We start from the raw sequence: 22,849 nt of genomic DNA, 5'->3' as shown, positions 1-22,849 counted from the left end.
CCCTAAAGATGTATACTAGTCTATCAATCTGTTCTTCGTTTAGCATAACTGTGATGTACTGGCTGGATTTGTTTGTAAGTCATTAGCACTAATTTGTTATTTTTGATGCTCTGCTAGTTTGGCCATTTTCCCTTTCAATAATGTGTTTCAAAATCTCATGAATTTTAGTGTTGCACAACATATGTTTACATTTGTGATTAAATGACATTAATGTCTAGATCACCGTCATACAAATGTAAACATGTTGACAATGACATGTACAGTGGCCCTAACACATATGTGGATTCTTAAATCACACTTTAATATGCATGAACTGACCCCAATGTGATTTCTAGTGGTATTTTCACCTCAACTAGGTATCCTAGCACAGGTGTTCATCACAAGTTTGGCAAATTTTAGCAGACGAAATCCAGTCAATAGGAATCCACATGTGAAATTTCATGAGAGGCCCAAAGTTTCCCCGTGTAGATTTCGCTTTCAAATTCAAGTTAGTCACGCTAATGTGCCTTGTTCCCTATAAAGAAAGTTGCTTGTTTTGAAAGTGGCTCATGTGTAAGATGTGCTTCATACATCGCTACACTGTTTAGAATATTCACTGGACCTTTTTTGCCCACAAAATGTGACCACACCTTACAGTAACCTATAGGCTATACGACCTTATGTAGCTTTTCAGCGCAGCGCTCATTGTGTTCGGTCTTCTGGTTTGTATTTCCACAGCATGAAGGTAAGATCTTACAGATTTATGAATGAAACCACTTATTTTGAAATCTTCCCAGCTTCAAACATTACAATGCTCATGATACCTTTTTAAACTCTCAATATGTAAATCCACTTCACTAGCTAATTACTCTTCAACAGGGATGTCATACAAATATACAGAGATACTTCAAAATGGTATCACTTCGTGCTTGTTTTTCTGGCGTATAATGTCTATATAGTTTTAGAACTTAAAAACTAACAGATTTCTTTGTGTGACATGCGTTGATTGAAAAGTGTGTTTGTGTTTCTTTAAAAATAAATGACACTTGCTTTGGTATTTTTAGTGCAATGTGACAGCTACATTTAAGTGTCCAAATACTGTTTGAGGCCACTGTACACGTTGCCCTTCTGTAAAGAAACAGATCTTAAATAATCTAAATCACAGCCGTACAACTTTTTAAAAAACCTTGCACTTTCAGTATATTCACTCTATTACTTTCACTCTCTGTATTACATCATATTATTCTTTTTTTCTTTCTCTTTGTCTGTCCTATATGAACAATGCAGAGAATTATTTATTTCTAGACCTGATGTTGTTAAAAGAGATCATTTAAGACCCTTGGACACTGACAAAATGGCAGCAGAAAGCTATCAATAGTTGTGTTCTAGAGGCAGGGTAAGGGTTAATGTAATGTTCTATTGAGTCACCTACACAGAAAGACACTGCAGTCTTTAGAAACATTTAGTTTGGTCAGATTTTGTCACGCATATGACCAATACTAAGCTAGTTTCTTAGAGACAAACTTCCATCAGATAGTTTAGTTCTCTGAATTAAGTGTAATAAACCAAAGTGAAGTTCTGTATTAGCCTATATAATGGACACTTTGTAGGGTTTGCTCAGGATGGACACATCTGCTGACCAATCGTCCCCAAACCCATAACCCCAAAACTGAAGGCAAGAACTCCAGGTGGCACAAAAAAAAAAAAAAAAAAAGAGATCTCGTGCCACAGTCCCCAAGCTGCAAAATATATTTTATAGACTCAATGAAACACCCTTTCAATGTTCGAAACACCTGACCCCACTATAAATTCCACAAGGGGTTATTATAGCACCAAACAAACCCCTGAATTCCTGTCAGTCAGCTTTGGTCCCCCATATTCTACCCCAAGTGCCCAAAGTTCATGTTTGTCCTTTTCACCCCATATTTTGTTTCCCCATTTAACCAACCCCATCAGCCTAGCTTGTTAAGGCTGTTGTGTACATCCTTATACTTGACCTTAGTAGTCTTGGTTCTGGTATCCACCAGAGCCGTCATAATTAGCCTCCATGTCGGGGTTGTATCCAGTGTACTCCGTGCCTGCAGTGGGAGCTCCTGCGGGATCCTGGCTGGGATCAGTATAGTCCTGAGAGAAGAGAGATGAGCTTGCGCCTAATTTGTACTTCTGGAATCCAAGGAAAGCTTGACCAGCCTTTAGGAAAATGAAGATGCCGGAAGGAGAGGTTTAGAGGGTGGGATCAGAGGGATTAGCAATGGAATTTACAGCAACAGGAAAGGAAAGTGAATGAAAAGGCATCCGTTAAGGAAGCCAAGTAAGGTTTAATTGAAGAGTTAATGAGAATGACAGGATGGGACAGAGAGGGAGGGGGGAAAGCGAAAGAGAAAGAGAAAGAAAAGCAAAATTAGTTTGATTAAGATACAAGATGAAGATGGTTAGTCAGCTTTAAGTTTAACAGAGTCAAAAATAATCTAGGAAATGTTCTAGTGAGTGACTAACTAAATACACACGGAAAACCCAAATCCACAACAAAATGTAAAACCAGAGTCAAACTTAAGACAGTTTAATCGAACAACATCTTTCAGTACATTATAAGAAATATACATCATAGATTTTAAGCAACAGCAGCAGCTCAGTTGTAAACAAAAATAAGATCACGAAATGCCATGGCAACAACAGAAGCTATAGTGTAGCTCTCAGACAGTGTATCAGTGTATCTTTATTATTAAATTGTGTATCTTTAAATTAAAAAACAGTTTCAGGTGAAACTGCTGCCCCCTAGTCAATTAAAAGTGTAACTGCAATTTAAAAAACAAACAAATAATAATTTTGTGTAGTAAACATTGATTATATGGCACATAAACTACCCTTCAAGGGGTCGGTAAATTTAATGTTTTTGAAAGGAGTCTTTTCTGCTTGCCAAGGCTGCAATTATTTACTCACAAATACAGTAAAAACAGTAATATTGTGAAATGTTATTGCTCTATTTTATATTTGAATACATTTTAAAATGTAATTCATTCCTGTGATGCAAAGCTGAAGTTTTTGCATCATTAGTCCAGTCTTCGGTATCACATGATCCTTCAGAAATCATTGATATGCTAAATATTTTTTGTGGAAAAAATGATACATTTTTATGTGATGGTGTTTATTATAAAGAGATTTTTTCTCAAAATAAATGAATTTAAAAAAATCTCACTGACCCCAAACTTTTGGATGGAAGAGTATCAGCATAATATATAATCAGTATAATGACAAGGTACCATTAGTATAATAAAATGAAGAAATCTTCAATCGTTTTCATGACTTCATAATTCCAGGCAGATATGTGTTAACATGTTATTTAAAGCTCTCATACAAGGCAGTTTAGGGCTTGATATGGCACTTCATATGGCAAAAAACAAAATAAATCTTCCTTGGCATTCATTGTTAACTGCAGGATTTGAAGGGTGCTTTTGTGGCTGATGTCTATGGCATAGTAAACAAGTAAGTAAGAATGTGTGTGGTAAATGTTAGACAAATGGAGGTGGTGTATGAGGGGTGAACAGTTTGTTGTATTCCTCTTCAAACGAGACTTTCTTTAGGCGCTCCAGAGCCAGCAGTGTAAGAACACCCTAGAGAAAAACAGATCGGCCAGAGCCAGTGATCAACAGAAAAAAACGGCAGGAAAAACATTTCAACCACACTGGGTTAATCTTATGGATGCAGCTGGGTGGTTTTCTGTAAGAGAAGTGCATTGAGAGATTAGAGGTTAGAAGGATATATGCAAAGAGTGAAGCAAAGATTACTGGGGTAAATAATTCTCTGGAAATTACAGGAAGTTTATTAGAGAATGAAGCCGTGTGGATCAGAAGCACAGGTCATGTGTAGTGGTTGATGTTCAAAGGTCATTCATTGAGAAGAAAGACATGCATGCAATCTAACAAATTTTCAGCTGAAAGAGAAAATATGCTAAAAATAGTAACATAACTTTGACTGGATAACACAAATATATCATATTTAATGTAAACGTTGTCTGGGGATATTTAGAAGGAAAGAGATCGCATTTTCAGTTGATGAGAATTTACTTGAAAAGTATTTTTACATTTATTGGAAGTCCCATCAATTAAATAGTTTAAAGTTAATTAATTAAGTTTAAACAAATATAAATATGTTTTAAATATCAAATATAATATATTAAATTTGTAAAATGAGCATTTTGGTCAAGTGAGTCCAGAATTTTTGTTATTGTGTTATTGTTAACCAAAACTATTGAAAATTATTTTCAGTGCTTGAAATAAAAAATAAATGAATACATTTCTAAAACTTAAAAAGAAATATGCTGAAGTACTAAAATTTAAATACAAAACAGATTCCAAAAAAGTTGGGACACTGTACAAATTGTGAATAAAAAAGGAATGCAATAATTTGCAAATCTCATAAACTTATATTTTATTCACAATAGAATATAGATAACATATCAAATGTTGAAAGTGAGACATTTTGAAATGTCATGCAAAATATTGGCTCATTTTGGATTACATGAGAGCTACACATTCCAAAAAAGTTGGGACAGGTAGCAATAAGAGGCCGGAAAAGTTAAATGTACATATAAGGAACAGCTGGAGGACCAATTTGCAACTTATTAGGTCAATTGGCAAGATGATTGGGTATATAAAGAACCTCTAAGAGTGGCAGTGTCTCTCAGAAGTCAAGATGGCCAGAGGATCACCAATTCCTCCAATGCTGCGGCGAAAAATAGTGGAGCCGGACTAAAGAGGACAAGGACAACCCAAGTTGTTATCAGCGCTCAGTTCAGAAGCCTGCATCTCTGATGGTATGGGGTTGCATGAGTGCGTGTGGCATGGGCAGCTTACACATCTGGAAAGGCACCATCAATGCTGAAAGGTATATCCAAGTTCTAGAACAACATATGCTCCCATCCAGACGTCGTCTCTTTCAGGGAAGACCTTGCATTTTCCAACATGACAATGCCAGACCACATACTGCATCAATTACAACATCATGGCTGCGTAGAAGAAGGATCCGGGTACTGAAATGGCCAGCCTGCAGTCCAGATCTTTCTCCCATAGAAAACATTTGGCGCATCATAAAGAGGAAGATGCGACAAAGAAGACCTAAGACAGTTGAGCAACTAGAAGCCTGTATTAGACAAGAATGGGACAACATTCCTATTCCTAAACTTGAGCAACTTGTCTCCTCAGTCCCCAGACGTTTGCAGACTGTTATAAAAAGAAGAGGGGGTGCCACACAGTGGTAAACATGGCCTTGTCCCAACTTTTTTGAGATGTGTTGATACCATGAAATTTAAGATCAACTTATTTTTCCCTTAAAATAATTTTTTTCAGTTTAAACATTTGATATGTCATCTGTTGTATTCTGAATAAAATATTGAAATTTGAAACTTCCACATCATTGCATTCTGTTTTTATTCACAATTTGTACAGTACGTGTCCCAACTTTTTTGGAATCGGGTTTATATATATATATATATATCTATACATACATAGGTTATTAGATATATTATTATACCTGAGTTAGGAATATTTTATATATATATATATATATATATATATATATATATATATATATTATTAGGTATTTTTTTAGTGTAAATGTCATGTTTGTTCTTATTTTCTTTTTGCTTTAGTTTTTATTCTTTTTTTATGTGATGTTTTGATGGAAAGCACTTTGGTCAACTTGTGTTGCTTTTAAATGTGCTATACAAATAAACAAACTAAATCAAAACTAAAAATATAAAAATAAAAGCTAATTCACAATATTAATAAATACTATAATATAGTATATAATATATATATAAATAACTCTGGTGCATCATTAATGCAATCTGGTCTAATAAAAGACACTGGGAAGAGAAAGGGACCAAGCCATCATTTATAATATAATACAATAAAAATAGAAAATAGAAAACGTAGACATTGAATCTCGCAAATCAAATGATTCAGGTAAATTTGATTTTGAAAATGACAGAAAAACAAGATTCAGTACAGACCCATGTAAATATGGAGAAGAAGGCGAAGGTGATGGCTGCTCTGGCTGCATCTCCACCCTCTTTGAGAGGGTTATCCTCTGGCTTAGCCACCTGCCACTGATTGGCCATGAAACAGAATCCCACAAACCACACGAAAGACCAGAAGGCTGAGGAAAAAAGGAAAAGGTTCAGAATTTTCAGATCAATAAAACAGCACAATAAATGCCTTTGATTGAAAAACAACAACAACAACAGCAAAAGATTGGTAGCATATTGTATTCAAAATCTAAAAAAAAAAAAAAAAAAAAGTCTGATCAAAACAGTGAATCTATATTTACAGGCATAGATGGTGCTATTGCACCACACATCCAGCATACACTGCAGTAAGTCTAGAAGCAGTTACATTTTACCACCAGAGGGCAGTGTCTTAAAGTAATGCTGTGCTAGAGGAAGTTCGGATCACTGCTGTATCCGAAAGCTAGAGGTAGAAGGCAACAAGATACCTTCATCTGATTGATTTTTGAAGGCAGCATAGATGTATCCTTCGCTGCCTATGATATCCCACAATCCTGTGCTTTTGATTCTGTGACAGTTGAGCTAAAAAAATAAAGATGGCATCTGAAAGTTGAGGTTGGTGTTCAGTTTGTGTAAATGTATGTTTTTGAGCAACTTTTTCAATTTTTGATGTCATTTCTAGCGTGAAATTACTACTGTAGAAATTATATTTGCCTTGTTATCACAAAAACCCTCACTATTTTGTTGGAGATCCTTAAAGGGATATTTCAGTTTCTTTCTTCTGAACACAAAAGAAGATATTTTAAAGAATGTCAGTAACTAGACAGTTGATGGCACCCATTGACTTCCATAGTAGAAAAAAATACAGTGGAAGTCAATGTGTTCCGTCAACTGTCTAGTTACCGACATTCTTTAAAATATCTTTTTTTGTTTTAAACAGAGGAAAGAAACTCAGGCAGGTTTGGAACAACTTAAGGGTGAGTAAATGATGACAAAATCTTCATTTTTGGGGGAACTATCCCTTTAAACCATTATGCTGTGTTGAAAGTCTGTCATATCAGCTGTGTGAGGGACCTTTGTGTGCAAAACCGCCTGCTAAGTCATTGCCTGATAGGGCAGCGAGGCAACAAGTCAGCTGCCAAAGCTCTAGGGACGCAGCTCTCGACTCTAAGGGTGCTTTTTTTTTAGCCAAGAAGACCTTAGAAACAAATTTATATGGGAATCATTATTAAAACCTTCTTAGAGCCACATGTAAAAGTGTTCAAATGAATCAAATATAATGTATGGTTTGTAAATAAAAGAGTGAGGCAGATTCAGAAGGAGACTTGCAGTAAATGTATCTGATTTGTGATATAAAATATTGACATGCAATACTTCATCCTATCAGCAGTTTACCTGAAACTCCAATATCAGCTAACACAGCCTTCTTGCGGTCTTTGACACTGCTTATCTGAGGAAAGTAGACGTCCAGTGCCATAAATGCAGCACAGCAGAGGAAGGCCAGGGATCCCATCCCAACAGCATAGTTACAGGCATTCTGGTTGCGGTTAAAGATGCAATATTCCTCTACCTCATCTGGACGGTTCACATAGCCCTCGTTAGCAATGCATCCAAAGATCACGATTGAAAAGATCTGAGAAGAACATGAAGGGAAAATGTGATGAGAAAAACGTCATACTTTCATTTATAACCCTAGGTTATTTTGCTACATATTCGCATTGTTCATACTTTATCTTGGGTTAGTGATTATTAGTCTTATGTATTCAGGTTTTGAAATTTCACACTGTTCTTTTATTAGATATATTTACAAGCCACTTTTATACAAAGAGACTTAGAAATCAGGAACAAAAGCAGTTCATCATAAGAGCCAACAGTATACACAATGCCAAGTTTAAAGTGTAAGCTAGATTAGTACACAGGCTAGACAAGAGGTGAAATGCAATGTATCAATTTAATACAAAAAGGGGATTTTGAGGAGGAACAAATTGTTGGATTTGGAAAATTTCTCAGTTTAGTTTTAGTTTTGTTAGTAAAGTCGGCATGAAACAGAAGTTGCAGTAGTCTTTTCTTCCCTATTGTGATGTATATCCAAGTGAAACGGATTCTCAAACAAGAACAAAAGTAGAGACTTGATTTTGTCCATCGGCAATTGATTGGATTGTTGTGGTTTGTTATTGCTGTGGTGTCATGTGAGTGACAGGTTGTCCCAGCCTAGCACCAGTAAACACATCATCAGGGAAAAGATGTTGCTCCACCATTAAAGGGTTAGTTCACCCAAAAATTCAGTCATTAATTACTCACCCTCATGTCGTTCCACACCCGAAATACCTTTGTTCATCTTCAGAACACAAATTAAGATAAATCCAATGGCTCAGTGAAGCCTCCATTGCCAGCAAAATAATTAACACTCTCAAATGCCCAGAAAGCTACTAAATACATTTAAAACAGTTCATGTGACTGCAGTGATGTTATGATGTTACAGTGATGTACATAATGTTATGAAGCAACGAGAATACTTTTTATGCACCAAAAAAAAAACAAAATAACGACTTTATTCAACAATCTAGTAATGGACGGATTCAAAACACCGCTTCATGAAGCTTCGAAGCTTTACAAATCTTTTGTTTCGAATCAGTGGTTAAAACTTCCAAAAATGACATGATTTCAGTAAACGAGGCTTTGTTACGTCACAAGTGTTTCAAACTATAGTTTCAAAATTTCAATGCTTCACGTGACTTTGGCAGTTTGACACACACTCCGAACCACTTATTTGAAAACAAAAGATTCGTAAAGCTTCGTAGCTTCATGAAGCAGTGTTTTGAAATCACCCATCACTAGATATTGTTGAACCACTGTAGTCACATGACCTGTTTTAAATATGTCTTTAGTAGCTTTCTGGACATTGAAAGTGTAAATTATCTTGCTGTCAATGGACGCCTCACTGAGCCATCGGATTTTATCAAAAATATCTTAATTTGTGTTCTGAAGATGAACAAAGCTCTTACGGGTGTGGGACGACATGAGGGTGAGTAATTAATGAATTAGAAATTAGAAAGAATTTTCATTTTTGGGTGAACTAACCCTTTAAGGGGAAGTTATTTTGATTAAAGAATATAAGGGCACATGAATTAAAAACAAACAAAAAAACAATGTGCATGGATCGTTTATGATAAATACAGCAATATTCCATTAAAGAAAAAAAAAAAATTGTTAATTTTGTTCATGGTAACTTCAAAGACACCCAAAGTTTTGTCTGAGGCACTTACAAGCAAGTGAACTATCCACAATCAGAACTTTATATTTTGCTTTGAGTTATGTCAAAGAACCAGTAATTTAATAATTTAAATAATAAAAAAAAACTTTTGGGTAGAGTTTTACACTGTTTTACACTGCAAAGGCATTTTAACCTTAATCTGTAGCCAGGCTTGATAACTCAGGTCTTAGACTAGGGTTAAAAAGGAACATTAACCCAGAGCTAAACGTAGTGTCAAAAGACCAGTTAAAGTTGTTGAAATGTTATGTCCACTACAGAGCTGATTTCAGCTTTTCTAGTAAACAAACAAACATTTTCTATGACCAAATGAAACTGTTTCTCACAGCCAACCAGAGAAAAATTATGTGCTGAAGTAATTTTGCTCCTTGCTGAAAATAATGTGTGCAGATGCCATCTATCACCACACACATCACTGATCATGTGTGCGTCTGTTTTTAATCTCACTTTGTTGCTTTCTACTCGGTTTGTTTTCTACAGGGAGGCTAGGCTAGATTTGACACATCCATAATAATAAGTGTCTTTTTAGATTCAGATGAGCCCATGTTCTCATTTTGGCTCCAGAGGAATAGTCAAGAGGATGGAGGCAAGTTTTGGCAAAGGCCAGGGTTTTAACAGCTGGCCTGTGCATCTGTACAATATGCCTGAATGTGTGACAGTTTGAGAGAGACACTTCATTACTCCACTCATGCAATTAAGTTGAAATGCTCTTGGCTACCAGCAAACTGTCCCACAGTTGTTCCCTAATTGTCAGCTACAAGCCCATGATTTAACCCCGAGAATCAGCTTTATCATTATACTAACGTTAAGGGGCTTGGCATCAAACATCAAATCAAATAAACACCGAATCTCCTAAGATAAAGGATTTAAGTGGCTCATTTAAACATTAATCTTGATCTCATCAAGCACATACTGTATAATCAAGATAGCATGATATCTAATGTCATCACTGATGACTTATGGTTAACTTTAGGTATAACAAGGCTCAAACGTAAATAATAGTATAGTACTCTCAATGCCTAACAGTCCTGCATCACATTTTAGAAGTGAGGCATCTTCTGAACACCACAGTAAAAAACAAAACAAAAAACAAAAACACATGTATGGAGTTGTTAAAGTAGGTTCGCAGTCTGTATTGACTGTGATGCAATAAAAAGACAATGTATGCCAAAGAATAATGGCAAGAAACGTCTTTCTATCTAGCGGAACGAATAGAAAAACATAATATATGCAGCCTGATTCACAAACTATTGACACTATGAGCCAGTTTAGTCCAATTCACAAACAAATATGACTCTCATGAGCCCGTTTCTTTTTTGCAAGAAAAAACTTGAAGCTTGACCAATGCAGTCTGACTCCTGAAAGAATGACTCTTATGACTTGGTTCTTTTAATAAATTAAAGGTGCCATCAAATTAAAAAATTGATTTTACCTCGACATAGTTGAATAACAAGAGTTCAGTACATGGAAATGACATACAGTGAGTATCAAACACCATTGTTTCCTCCTTCTTATATAAATCTCATTTGTTTAAAAAGACCTCAGAAGAACAGGCGAATCTCAACATAACACGACTGTTACGTAACAGTCGGGATCATTAATATGTACGCCCCCAATATTTGCATATGCCAGCCCATGTTCAAGGCATTAGACAAGGGCAGCCAGTATTAACGTCTGGATCTGTGCACAGCTGAATCATCAGACTAGGTAAGCAAGCAAGAACAACAGCGAAAAATGGCAGATGGAGCAATAATAACTGACATGATCCATGATAGCATGATATTTTTAGTGATATTTGTAAATTGTCTTTCTAAATGTTTTGTTAGCATGTTGCTAATGTACTGTTAAATGTGGTTAAAGTTACCATAATTTCTTACTGTATTCACGGAGACAAGAGCTGTCGCTATTTTCATTTTTAAACACTTGCAGTCTGTATAATGCATAAACACAACTTCATTCTAGGGCTGCACAATTAGTTGAATTTCTAATCGCGATTACGATTACGGATGCCACGATTTCGTAATCGTTCATGACAAGGAAAAATATCCACTTAGATTATTCTGCAAGTTTAAGAGGTGTGTTATGAGCATGTCACGTTGTGAGAGGCGAATCACGACTACTTCAAAGTGTAAAAGGTCTATCCCAGCACAAAAGGAGCTACCAGTGACGTAGGTGTATGCTGATATGTCAAACGCACACGAAACACCAGGGGAAAAAAGGCGAAACGCCAGGACCCGCCATTTTCAAAAAGCCGTGCACACAGCCTAGTGCTGTCAATATATTATATATATATATATATATATATATATATATATATATATATATATATATTATATTTATATTTATCAGAAAAGATACCAATACTCCTTTCTTCAGTATCGATACACCGATACCAGCTGCGTGTTCTCCCTCTCCTCTAGTGTTGGTGTGACCGGGTCTGAATTTCGGCGCGGGATTGCGCATAATTATATTTCCCGCAGATTTCGCGCTCACACATAATAAAGCCGCCTTTGACATACAAGTGCCAAAATAAGCTCTTTTTCGCGGATTCATGTTCAAATGCAAATGCACTCAGAAACAGTGTCACAATGCCCATGGCTCTATCAAAATAAAACCGTACAAGAAGAATGTATCTGTCAAATCTTAAAGGGACAGTAGCCGAATAAACATGCCGCTCTCTATGTTGTTAATGTTCATCAATCAACAAAAGACAAAGAAAAAATCACTTACTGCTCTTGACTAATTAATGCCTGTGATTTGATTTATCTGTATTCAATTTTACAATGAAGATTATCCAATGTTATTTTACATTTGACTACTTTGTTTCTTTATGGCTACTATGGTTCAAATCATACTTATCTGACCGTTATCAGTCTGTGGTAGTTAATGAAGAGATGTCGTATCGATCACAGGTTAAATATGGGGTACCACAAGGCTCAGTATTAGGACCGTTGCTTTTCACTCTGTACATGCTGCCCTTAGGAGAGATAATTAGGAAGCATGGTGTTAGTTTTCACTGCTACGCTGACGATACTCAGCTCTATATTTCCTCGCGCCCTGACGAAACCTACAAATTCACAAAACTAACAGAATGCATAGCTGACATTAAAAACTGGATGACAAGAAATTTCTTATTATTAAATTCAGAAAAAACTGATTTCCTAATCTTTGGACCAAAAACTTCCTCACGAAAAAACCTTGAATACTCTCTAACACTTGACGGGTGCTCCATTAAACCTTCGTCCTCAGTTAGGAACCTGGGTGTGCTCTTTGATACCAATCTTTCATTTGAAAGTCATGTTTCTAGTATCTGTAAAACCGCCTTCTTCCATCTAAAAAATATATCTAAATTACGACATATGCTCTCAATGACAAATGCGGAACAGTTGGTTCATGCATTCATGACCTCAAGACTAGATTATTGTAACGCTCTACTGGGTGGTTGTTCTGCTCGGCTTTTAAACAAACTACAGTTGGTTCAAAATGCGGCAGCTAGAGTTCTTACTAGAACCAGAAAGTATGACCATATTAGCCCAGTTCTGTCAACATTACATTGGCTCCCTATTAAACATCGTATAGATTTTAAAATCTTGCTACTTACTTATAAAGCTCTAAATGGTTTAGCTCCCCAGTACCTAAGTGAGCTCTTAATGCATTATAGTCCTTCACGTTTATTGCGATCTCAGAATTTAGGCCAGTTGATAATACCCAGAATATCAAAATCAACTGAAGGCGGCAGATCATTTTCCTATTTAGCACCTAAACTCTGGAACAATCTTCCTAGCATTGTTCGGGAAGCAGACACACTCTGTCAGTTTAAATCTAGACTAAAAACACATCTCTTTGCTCTTGCATACACATAACACATTATCAATACATTAACATTTTTCAAATCCGTTAAAGGATTGTTACGCTGCAATAATTAGGTCGGCCGGAACCGAGAACATTTCCTATAACACTAGATATACCTGTACATCAGAACAAGAATGGCATCTACGCTAATATCTGTCTCTCTGCTTATCCTGAGGTTTGCCGGGTGCTGGATCCAGGCCGTATCCAGGTCAGATGGAGAACCTGCGTCTGGACCTGACTACAACGTAGCCCAGGATCCCCGTATCCGCTTGCATATATTTATATATAATCGATTTTTAATCTCTATAATAAAAATGTACAATTCAGATTTTGATCTCCATATACATTTACATATATATATCTTCCAAGGGGTTTTTTCCCTCCTAGGACTTTTTTCCCAGTGCTAGCACGCTGGGTTTTTCTCCTAGGGGGTTTTTTCCACCCCTGGAAGTCAGCCGACATTGGCTTAATGTAGCACCATCTTGTATATGTTACATATTACCACGCTTGTTTGTACAGTTTTAACCACTTCCCTTTTTTTCTGTGCTTCTAATATGTAAAGCTGCTTTGAAACAATTACCAATTGTAAAAGCGCTATATAAATAAATTTGACTTGACTTGACTTGACTTATTCAGTTTCTTACCTGATCACTAGACCTACCTGAAAAAAAGATAGCAGTCTATTTAATTTCTATCTATTGTATTTATTTGTGCTATTAGTAATTTGTTAATTTTTTCTTATTTTCTTACTGTTAAATTTACCATTTGAAATCAAGCAGACCAAGTAAAAATGATTATTGCTTCAAACATGGTATAAAGATATTCAAAACATCATTCAATGTAAATTGTGATAATCGTAATTAATAATCGCAATTACAATTTCAAGGGAATAATCGACAATTATGATTTTTGTCATAATCGTGCAGCCATACTTCATTCTTTATAAATCTCTCCAACAGTGTGTAATGTTAGCTTTAGTCACGGAGCACTATCAAACTCATTCAGAATCAAATATAAACATCCAAATAAATACCATACTTACGCGATTAGACATGCTGCATGATGAACACTTTGTAAAGATCCATTTTGAGGGTTATATTAGCTGTGTGAACTTTATTTATGCAGTGATAGAGTCAAGAGCTCTGGAGGGGGTGGAGAGCGCGCGATTTAAAGGGGCCGCAACATGAATCGGTGCATATATAATTATGCCTCAAAATAGGCAGTTAAAAAAATTTATTAAAAAAAATCTATGGGGTATTTTGAGCTGAAACTTCACAGACACATTCAGGGGACACCTTAGACTTATATTACATCTTGTAAAAAAACGTTCAATGGCACCTTTAAAAAATTTGTTAAGGCCTACAGGTTTGAACATTTATCTTTATTTCGTTTTCCAATTCAGATTGTTGTTTTGCCCACCTAAGCATTTAAATGGATGCGAATATGATTTTGAACATGAATGTGATTGTGAGGTTAGCCGCAGTATTGTCAAAGTTACATATGCGACAAGACAGCATCATGACAAAGCAGTATCATTGCTGACTGATTGTCCATATGATGTTCGTAAAGTTTTTCTTTTTTATAATACATTTCTTTCTCCGAGTCTGTGAATTTAAGGAGCTACTGGTCAAGTATTTTCCATGCTTTTAATTAGCTGTCTGGATCACAAGGCTCCACGGCCAATGAGTGCATGAAAGCAAGCATTGTAAAAGGCAGCACGCGGGATCCTGATCTTGTGATCATCAGGAGCAGAGCTTTACATGCTCCATTTTTCAACCTGATTGGAATGTTTTAGGCACACGTGTGAATGCGAAACAAGCCATTTGAATTTTTTTTAACATAATGAATATTTTTTTTTAACAGTGAACATTTGTAAACTTATTACTAAGTAATAATGTTAACAGATGTTTTGTTTCTGGTCTTAGTTGTGTTCTTGTTTACATAGTGACAATGCGGTTTTCTTGTCTCTTTAAAGCATAAACTTCCAAACCCATTCTTGTACATATTCTATATAAATTATTTTCACAAACCTTTTCATTTTGCATATTGATATTACAATAGTGCAGTAATGCCTCAATTTCCTACAGCGAATTAATAAAGTGCTACCCTAAATGTTACATGTCACCTCCCACAAGGTCAATGTATCATATTTTATTGGTTTTCATTGGTCCTCAATGTAATTTATGGCTCTTCAACCATCCAGACATATCAGCTGGGGCTGTTTTGTGCTTGTACCATTTTTGAGCCAGCAACCACGGCTCATCCAACAATAAATCAATCAACACTTTGAAAGGAGGAGAAATACAGTCAAATAGAGCGGTCCGGTTATTCAACAGGGCTCTTTATATGAACCACAGTGGTGTTCCTGAAGCCAGTTGTGTAATGTAAGATAGTGGCCAAGACAACGACAGGTTATAGGAAACCTGTAATAAAGTAAAACTAATCTACAGCTCATCAGTGATGCTCTAACATCAATTAAGACCGAGTAGGAAAAAAGAGAATTCTGTCATCATGAACGAACCATTTTATTGAATGAATCATTTGCTAAAGTTCAGTCAGAATGAATCATTGATGAATTCAGACTAATCCAATTCTCGAGTCAGCAAATATAGACTTAAATTTTCTTATTTTTATTACACAAAGCTTCAGATGATCTTGTAAAACTTGGAAAAGTCACATGGACCACTTTTATGATTGTTTTTAGTGCATTTGCATTCTTTTTGAAGCTTGCCTCCATTTATTGTAATTAATTACATGGAAAAGAGCAACCATTCTATGTCTTCTGGATGGTGTGAGGATGTCTTCTTGACCACTAAAAAGACATCATTTTTCTCTCTTTTTCTCAGTCTCTTACATGCCTGCCGAGCTTTGCCTCTCGCTGTCCCCTCCCCCTCCAATCCCTCGCTTTTAATCTCCCTGACCTTGTGCTCACTATGCAGGGAAAGAGAGATCACGAGAGAGACTGAGTCATGAGACTACAGATGAAGACCACCTATACATCTATAGCGCTCCCCCACACAATCAACCTGACCACTGCTTCACAGCATTCAGAAAATCATGCATCCATGCAGCAACACTGACAGAAGAAACAAGATTAGGATATTTATAAACATCATTCATATGTACAGTAAAGCAATAGGTCTGCTGTGCTATAAACAGGAAAATTAAATTATACTGCACTGGTAACTACTCTGGTACATTTGCAAAATATATACTGCATGTCAAAGATATTTTAACAGTGCTTCTGATAAAAACTACAATAGCAAACATGCTCATATATATTCTTATATATTATATCAACTCTGATCAGGGGCACCATTGTAGTTGGGGGAGTGGTGGGGGTTGTAAGCTTGTCCTAATCTTTTCCCCCTGTTAAGACATCCCTGACTCTGACATATATTCTTAAATCTGTTCATTTAATTGAACTAATTTAACACTCAATGATGTGTTTGCATCATCACTCTAAACCTTCATTTTAGTACATGTGGCAATCTTTATATATTAAAATGCTTAAAAATAAATGTTGGTATATTAGGGCTGCCACAATATCAAATTTCTCACTATGTGATTCTCAAAAGAATTCACAATAATATATCACTATATCTATAGAAATCTTGTAAAAATTTAAAATAAATAATGCTATTAGTCAAATTCATTATTACTTTGTTTATTTTGTGTTTTTCTTAATTGGAAGAATCACACCATTGCATACAAAAGGAACAATTACACTTTAATGGTACCCAGTTTGAAATAACTTCCTTCTGTGAACTGATGTGGCTTCTTATCACAGAATGAAATTATATGGTATTCTATACAGTATGTCAATTGGAATTGTATTATAAACATACATTATCCTTAGAAAAAATACCCGAGATGGCTTGAAGAACACAGATAAAACATATTATTGAGCTGCAGCGATATCTGGATGCCTTTGTCCATATTAGGGATTTCCTGGAATGTCATAAGTTTTATTACTCCTATGAGTCTAACTTGTGGACTTTCTGCATGAGGGCACCCTCCAGTGTTGAGTATGAATGAAATATAAATTACACGTGAGAGTTTAGCATTCCATAATGCTCACATCAACCTATTTTGGGTAAAAATAGAAAAAAAAAAATACCGCTCTCTAAAGATATTTGAAGTAAACATACAATAATCCTACATTTTTATGTAAATAAGCACACTTTTGGCCTAAAGGTCCAGAGGGATGTAAATGTAAGAAATGCGTCAGCAGTTAACAGATTAATATAACATATCCTGTTTCAGGACTAACAAAATAATTGCAACTTACTCTACTCTACAGTGGCGAAATCTGCAAGATAACCGAGGCGCAGATGGGTGTACAGTTTGGTGGTTTTGCCCCATTTTGCGCTCAGTGTTGATCGGCAAGTCCTGCAGACTGGGCTGATTAACGAGTTATTTTTCGCGGAATTAAAAAGAAAAAAAACTTCCACAAAGGTGAGCTAACTTCCTTAGAGTGCGGGAAGAGTTTCATATCCAACGACATGCTTTTACGCGGCAGTAGAAGCTTTGCACTGTGTCTCTTTGTGCTTTATGAAAGAAGGCAACCAGCGTTAAGGTGCAATACTGCCACCTACTGTACGTTGGGATGTCAACCTGATAATGGCATCCCTTTCCACAAGGAAGCGAGGGAAGGAAAGGAGGATGCACAAATAAGAAATGAGAAGCACCCATTGAATGGTGAAGGTACTTACGTCAGAACCCGGAAGTCTTAATTTGCCGCTGATTCCTTTGCGATATATCCCTCGCTTTTTTTACACATAAATTGAAAACCCTATTATAAAACCCCATAGGATGATTTCGAAGGAATGAGCGGCAAACAAGACAACCTAATTACCACAGTAACAATATTTCTTTCTTTTTAAATATCACGATTATCAACACTCCTACAGTATATATACAGTATTTATATGTATTTTTAAATATTATATTGATGCATATAAATTTTTTTTTCTTGTGTTCATTTTTTAATTCATTAAACACACTGAATCTACTTTGCTTTTTTATTTTAAAAAAGGACCTGAATCCACAAAAAGAGTGCAAGCGATTGTATAAATAGAGGATTAGATATGAGATACAATGCATGAGTTACCAGTGATCCATTGCCAGAATATCACAACCAGACAAGAAAAAAATCATCCTGTCAGGAAATAAATGAATCACAAACTATGATAATAATGTTACAGAGATAAAGAGGCTCTGCAAACTGTATTTTCCCCCTTGACGTTGTGATGGTGGAGGAAAAAAGGTGGACATATGGAGAGAAATGGAGAGTGTGTCACCCTGCAGCAGTATTCAGCTGTGCCATTAGTCCCATAACGGACAACAGTAAAATGACTGTGCTATATTTAAAGCATCACATGTGCATTGTAAAGGACTGGGCAGGCAGGGTTTTGATTATAATATATATCCTTAAAAAAAGAGAGTAATTGCAACAGACGAGCTGGAAAATGATGTGGTAATTCTGTTTCACATTTACAGTTGAATACAGTGTGGCAGCTTGGGAAAATAAATGAATGAACTGCTCCTGATTCTTGCCTAGAGGTTTTTCAACGCCCATGTTTTTTTAAACTCTGTTTGTGAAATATTTGTCAGTGGAGTTTCCTGTGTGAAAGAGACTGCTTACATAAATCAACGATCCAAAAAATCATTAATTTTAAAGCGGGACCCTGTTTACAAACAAGAAATGGGGAAAGACTTCAAGCCTATCCATCATGGTGTCTACCAGATCTCAATCATGACATGCTAATGTTGCATTTCACAGATGGAGTGAAACAGGGAAGAGACACTATTATCGGACACAGGATAAACGAAAGGTTTCAAATAAATATTCTAGAGGCAATCCCATTAATGCCTTTACTGATTATCCATTTTCATTTTCCTCATAGTGAGCCTGTTAGTATCCAGCCTGAGGTCTCAGATTGTTGTCATGCCAACGCAGCAGCATTCACTCAGCCAATCAGAGAATGAATCAGATGAACACACCTCCAATCCATCCTGAAGCTTCCATACAGCACTGCACACACACACACACACACACACACACACACACACCCACTAACATGAAGACAAATCAACAGTTCATTGCCACTTAAAGGTGAAGGGTGTCATTTCTGTACATATAGTATGCATACAGCTTGCCCGAACACTCTTTCTATCCTCCATTGCTTGGAAAAACAGGAAATCCCATCTCAAACTCACAGTACTGGTTGAACTCTGGATACTCAAACAAACAGAGGAACACCTACTACCAACATTCAGGATAGATAAAAAGTTACTACATAGTCACACTGATCAATAATATCTCGTAAAGGTGTATATAATACAGCCAACAATCATGATTACAGCAGAAGTATTTAAATATTTAATACACTGCCCGACCAAAAAAAAAAAGTCACTGTTAATACGCAAATACTTAAGAGTCTATGGATGGATCATTATTACGGTGATTATTATTATTTTTATTAGCTTTTCATGAATTCATTTCATGAATTGGCACTGACCTTAACCTCAGTGTAAGTTTTTGGGATGTGCTGGAGGAGACTTTACAGAGTGCTCACCTCTTGCATTGTCAATACAAGATCTTGACCAAAAAATGATGCACCTCTGAATGGAAATAAATGTTGTGATGTTATTTCCATCAAAAGGTGCATCATTTTTTGGCCAAGATCTTGTATTGACAATGCAAGAGGTGAGCACTCTGTAAAGTCTCCTCCAGCACATCCCAAAAACTTACAGAGGTTAAGGTCAGTGCCAATTCATGTGTGAAAATGATTCTTCATGTTCTCTGAATCATTCTTTCACAATTTTAACCCTGGGGAATCTTGACATTATCATCCTGGAATTTGGCCATGATACATCTTAATACATGGTTGTTTAAGAAATTAAAATCTACACGCTCCATCTTTAAGGGTTAAAAGAACCGTTGCCAAACATATAACATGCTAGAAACATAATAATCACTGTAATAATGATCCATCCTTAGATTCTTAAGTATTTGCCTATTAAAATCCCCAAAACAACTTTTTTTTTTGATGTATTTAAATTTTTTTTAGAGATTGATTTCTATTTTACAGAGCCTCTAGAGGCACACAGTGATGATACATGAGATGGGAAGAAAACTTATAAAACAAAGTTTTTGCGAGCGAACGCAGTTTCTCTGGGGAACGCAAAATATTTGCAAGAGAACGCAAAAGCATTGAAAAATTATTTTTCCTCCCATTTCATAATATTTTCCTTCACCATGTCCCTTTAGGGGCTCCGTACTATTTATGTGTTGTTGTCATTAAATATATAAAAAAAGTAATTTGTTATTACTTTAATTAAGGTGAAAAAAAAAGCAAATAATTGATAAAAAACCCATAAAAGACTTAAAGAAAATTAGATATGTTGGCAACTAATTAAAATATGATAAGTTTGAATTACTAAGTTACTAAAATGACTAAAACTGAAATAAAGAATAACAATTAATTAAAGCTAAATATAAATATATTTTAAAGGGATAGTTCACCCAAAAATGAAATGTGATGTTTATCTGCTTACCCCCAGCACATCCAAGATGTAGGTGACTTTGTTTCTTCAGAAGAACACAAATGATGATTTTTAACTCCAACCGTTGCCGTCTGTCAGCCGTATAATACGTGTCAATAGGAACTCCATTTATAAGAGTAAATAAAACATGCACGGATAAGTCCAAATTAAACCCTGTGGCTCGTGACGGCACATTGATGTCCTAAGACACGAAACGATCGGTTTGTGCAAGAAAACAAACAGTATTTATATCATTTTTTACCTCTAAAACACCACTATGTCCAACTGAGTTCAGCGCTCGGTTAGTGAGTTCAAAAAACGCGTTCTGATGACGGAAGTGATCTCTCGCGCTTATACTTCAATGAGTGCAAGACATTACTTCCGTTGTCAGAGCGCGTTCAGACATAGTGGTGTATTAGAGGTAAAATAGTATATAAATACTGTTCGGTTTCTCACACAAACCGATCGTTTCGTGTCTTAGGACATCAATGTGTCATCACGAGCCGCAGGGTTTAATTTGGACTTATCCGTGCATGTTTTATTTACTCTTATAGATGCAGTTGCTATTGACACGTATTATACGACTGACAGACATCAACGGTTGGAGTCAAAAATTATCATTTGTGTTCTTCTGAAGAAACAAAGTCACCTACATCTTGGATGCGCTGGGGGTAAGCAGATAAACATCAAATTTTCATTTTTGGGTGAACTATCCCTTTAAATAGCAAAATTAAATGATAAATAAAAAACAAATAAAAAAAAACACATAACAATATCACTAAAACTAAAATAAAAGCTGAAAGTAAAAAAAAAAAACTAATTTAAAATATTAATAAATACTACACCAGTATAAAATACTAATACTAAAATATTAAAAATAAAATAGTACTAAAATAACACTGCTTTGCAAGAGCAACGGACCCTGAGGCAGTGGTCATTTATTTTACAAACTCCTTATAAAAGGCAATATATCGATTCTCACATGTAAATAATTTAAATTCTTGAATGATACCACCTATTGCATAGTTGGTGCTTAATCCCCACTTCAGACACCTGCCCACCCCTCCCCCAAATCAGCCACCCTCTTATAATCTCCCACCACCCCCTCACCATGTGTGTCTCTCCACAAAACCTTTCTATCAGCAAATAGTGCACAAATGCTAATTCATGCAAGAGTCATATCTTAAAACAAACCACTTGATTAGGTCCAGATATGATTAAGAAAATAAATGATCAGAGAAGCAACCTGTTAAAAATTGTTCAGTTAGTTTAGACAGACAGAAATCTCTCCTGTAAAGGTAACAGGGCAGTAGACTTTGTCAGGTAGAGTAATCCACTGTTCATTTATGAATACTGAGCCTCGAGCAAGTGTTATTCTCTATAGCTGAGGTCTGCTCTTTTTACAAATAAATTCATGAAATTTAAATGACTCTATCTTACATTGAGCTTCAGAACAATAGCTATTAGGTGCAAGATGAATGGTCCATTATAGTTATACATAAAGTGTTGCCCTGAGCAATGGTCGTTAACAGCAATATTTGTATGCTAAATATCACGATTGACCAGTCAGAATAAAGTATCCCAGAACGCTGTTTAATGATAAAAATAACATTAAAATTAAATTGAAGAAAGATTTGCGAGCGCGCAGATTAGAGCGCGAGATGTGCATTTAGGCGGCAAAGCTTTACAAGCGTTAACGCGTCATCACATGACACTCGGGCTCGCGCTTAAATTATGCAATTAGTAGAATGACTCTCACCCATGACACTATTCGAAGAATAGTCTGCGGCTGCTGAAAGAACGTGATCGGATCGAAGGTGCCGCCAGCCTTGCCAGCCCCGTATGCCTGCTCCATCCTCAGAGGTTCGTGATTTCCCCGTGTCTGAAGTTTTTTAAGAGAGAGATAATTGACCTTGATGTCGAGTCAATTTATCCCCGCACTACACCTTGACTCTTCGTGCTTCACTCTCGTCTGTCGACCGGTCTTGATCTTGGCTGCCCGTTTTCTTGTAAAACGATGTCCTTCCACTCCGTACCTCTCTCATTTCAAGGGTGGAGAGAGGAGACTGAGTAAACACGCATCCGGGGGAACACGAGAGCGCGCATTATGCTGTCAAGCTTGAAATGCGCACTCTCGAGGATACTTAGGCGCGCTGCCGACCACGTGCCCGCCAGACGCTCAGTAGGTACTC

General features: G+C 36.2%; 1 protein-coding gene across 2 annotated transcripts; it reads right to left on the bottom strand.

Annotated features, from left to right (window-relative positions):
- Positions 1–1,789: 1,789 nt before the first annotated feature.
- Positions 1,790–22,804, bottom strand: syngr1a (synaptogyrin 1a). Of its 2 annotated transcripts, none has more exons than XM_067381673.1 (4): positions 22,417–22,804; positions 7,379–7,616; positions 5,990–6,135; positions 1,790–2,169 (listed from the first exon to the last, which is right to left on the bottom strand). In XM_067381673.1, the coding sequence occupies exons 1-4, from the start codon at positions 22,510–22,512 to the stop codon at positions 1,978–1,980; spliced, it is 672 nt and encodes a 223-aa protein (XP_067237774.1). In that variant the 5' UTR covers positions 22,513–22,804; the 3' UTR covers positions 1,790–1,977. The 2 variants fall into 2 exon arrangements, with proteins under 2 accessions (XP_067237774.1, XP_067237775.1); XM_067381674.1 differs by lacking the exon at positions 1,790–2,169 and adding an exon at positions 2,180–3,590 and having other exon boundaries at positions 22,417–22,794.
- Between the last annotated feature and the right edge of the window lie 45 nt (positions 22,805–22,849).

The sequence above is a fragment of the Chanodichthys erythropterus genome, chromosome 3, assembly GCF_024489055.1.
Source record: "Chanodichthys erythropterus isolate Z2021 chromosome 3, ASM2448905v1, whole genome shotgun sequence".
NCBI lineage: Eukaryota > Metazoa > Chordata > Actinopteri > Cypriniformes > Xenocyprididae > Chanodichthys > Chanodichthys erythropterus.
This window is presented reverse-complemented; position numbering and strand designations above follow the sequence as displayed.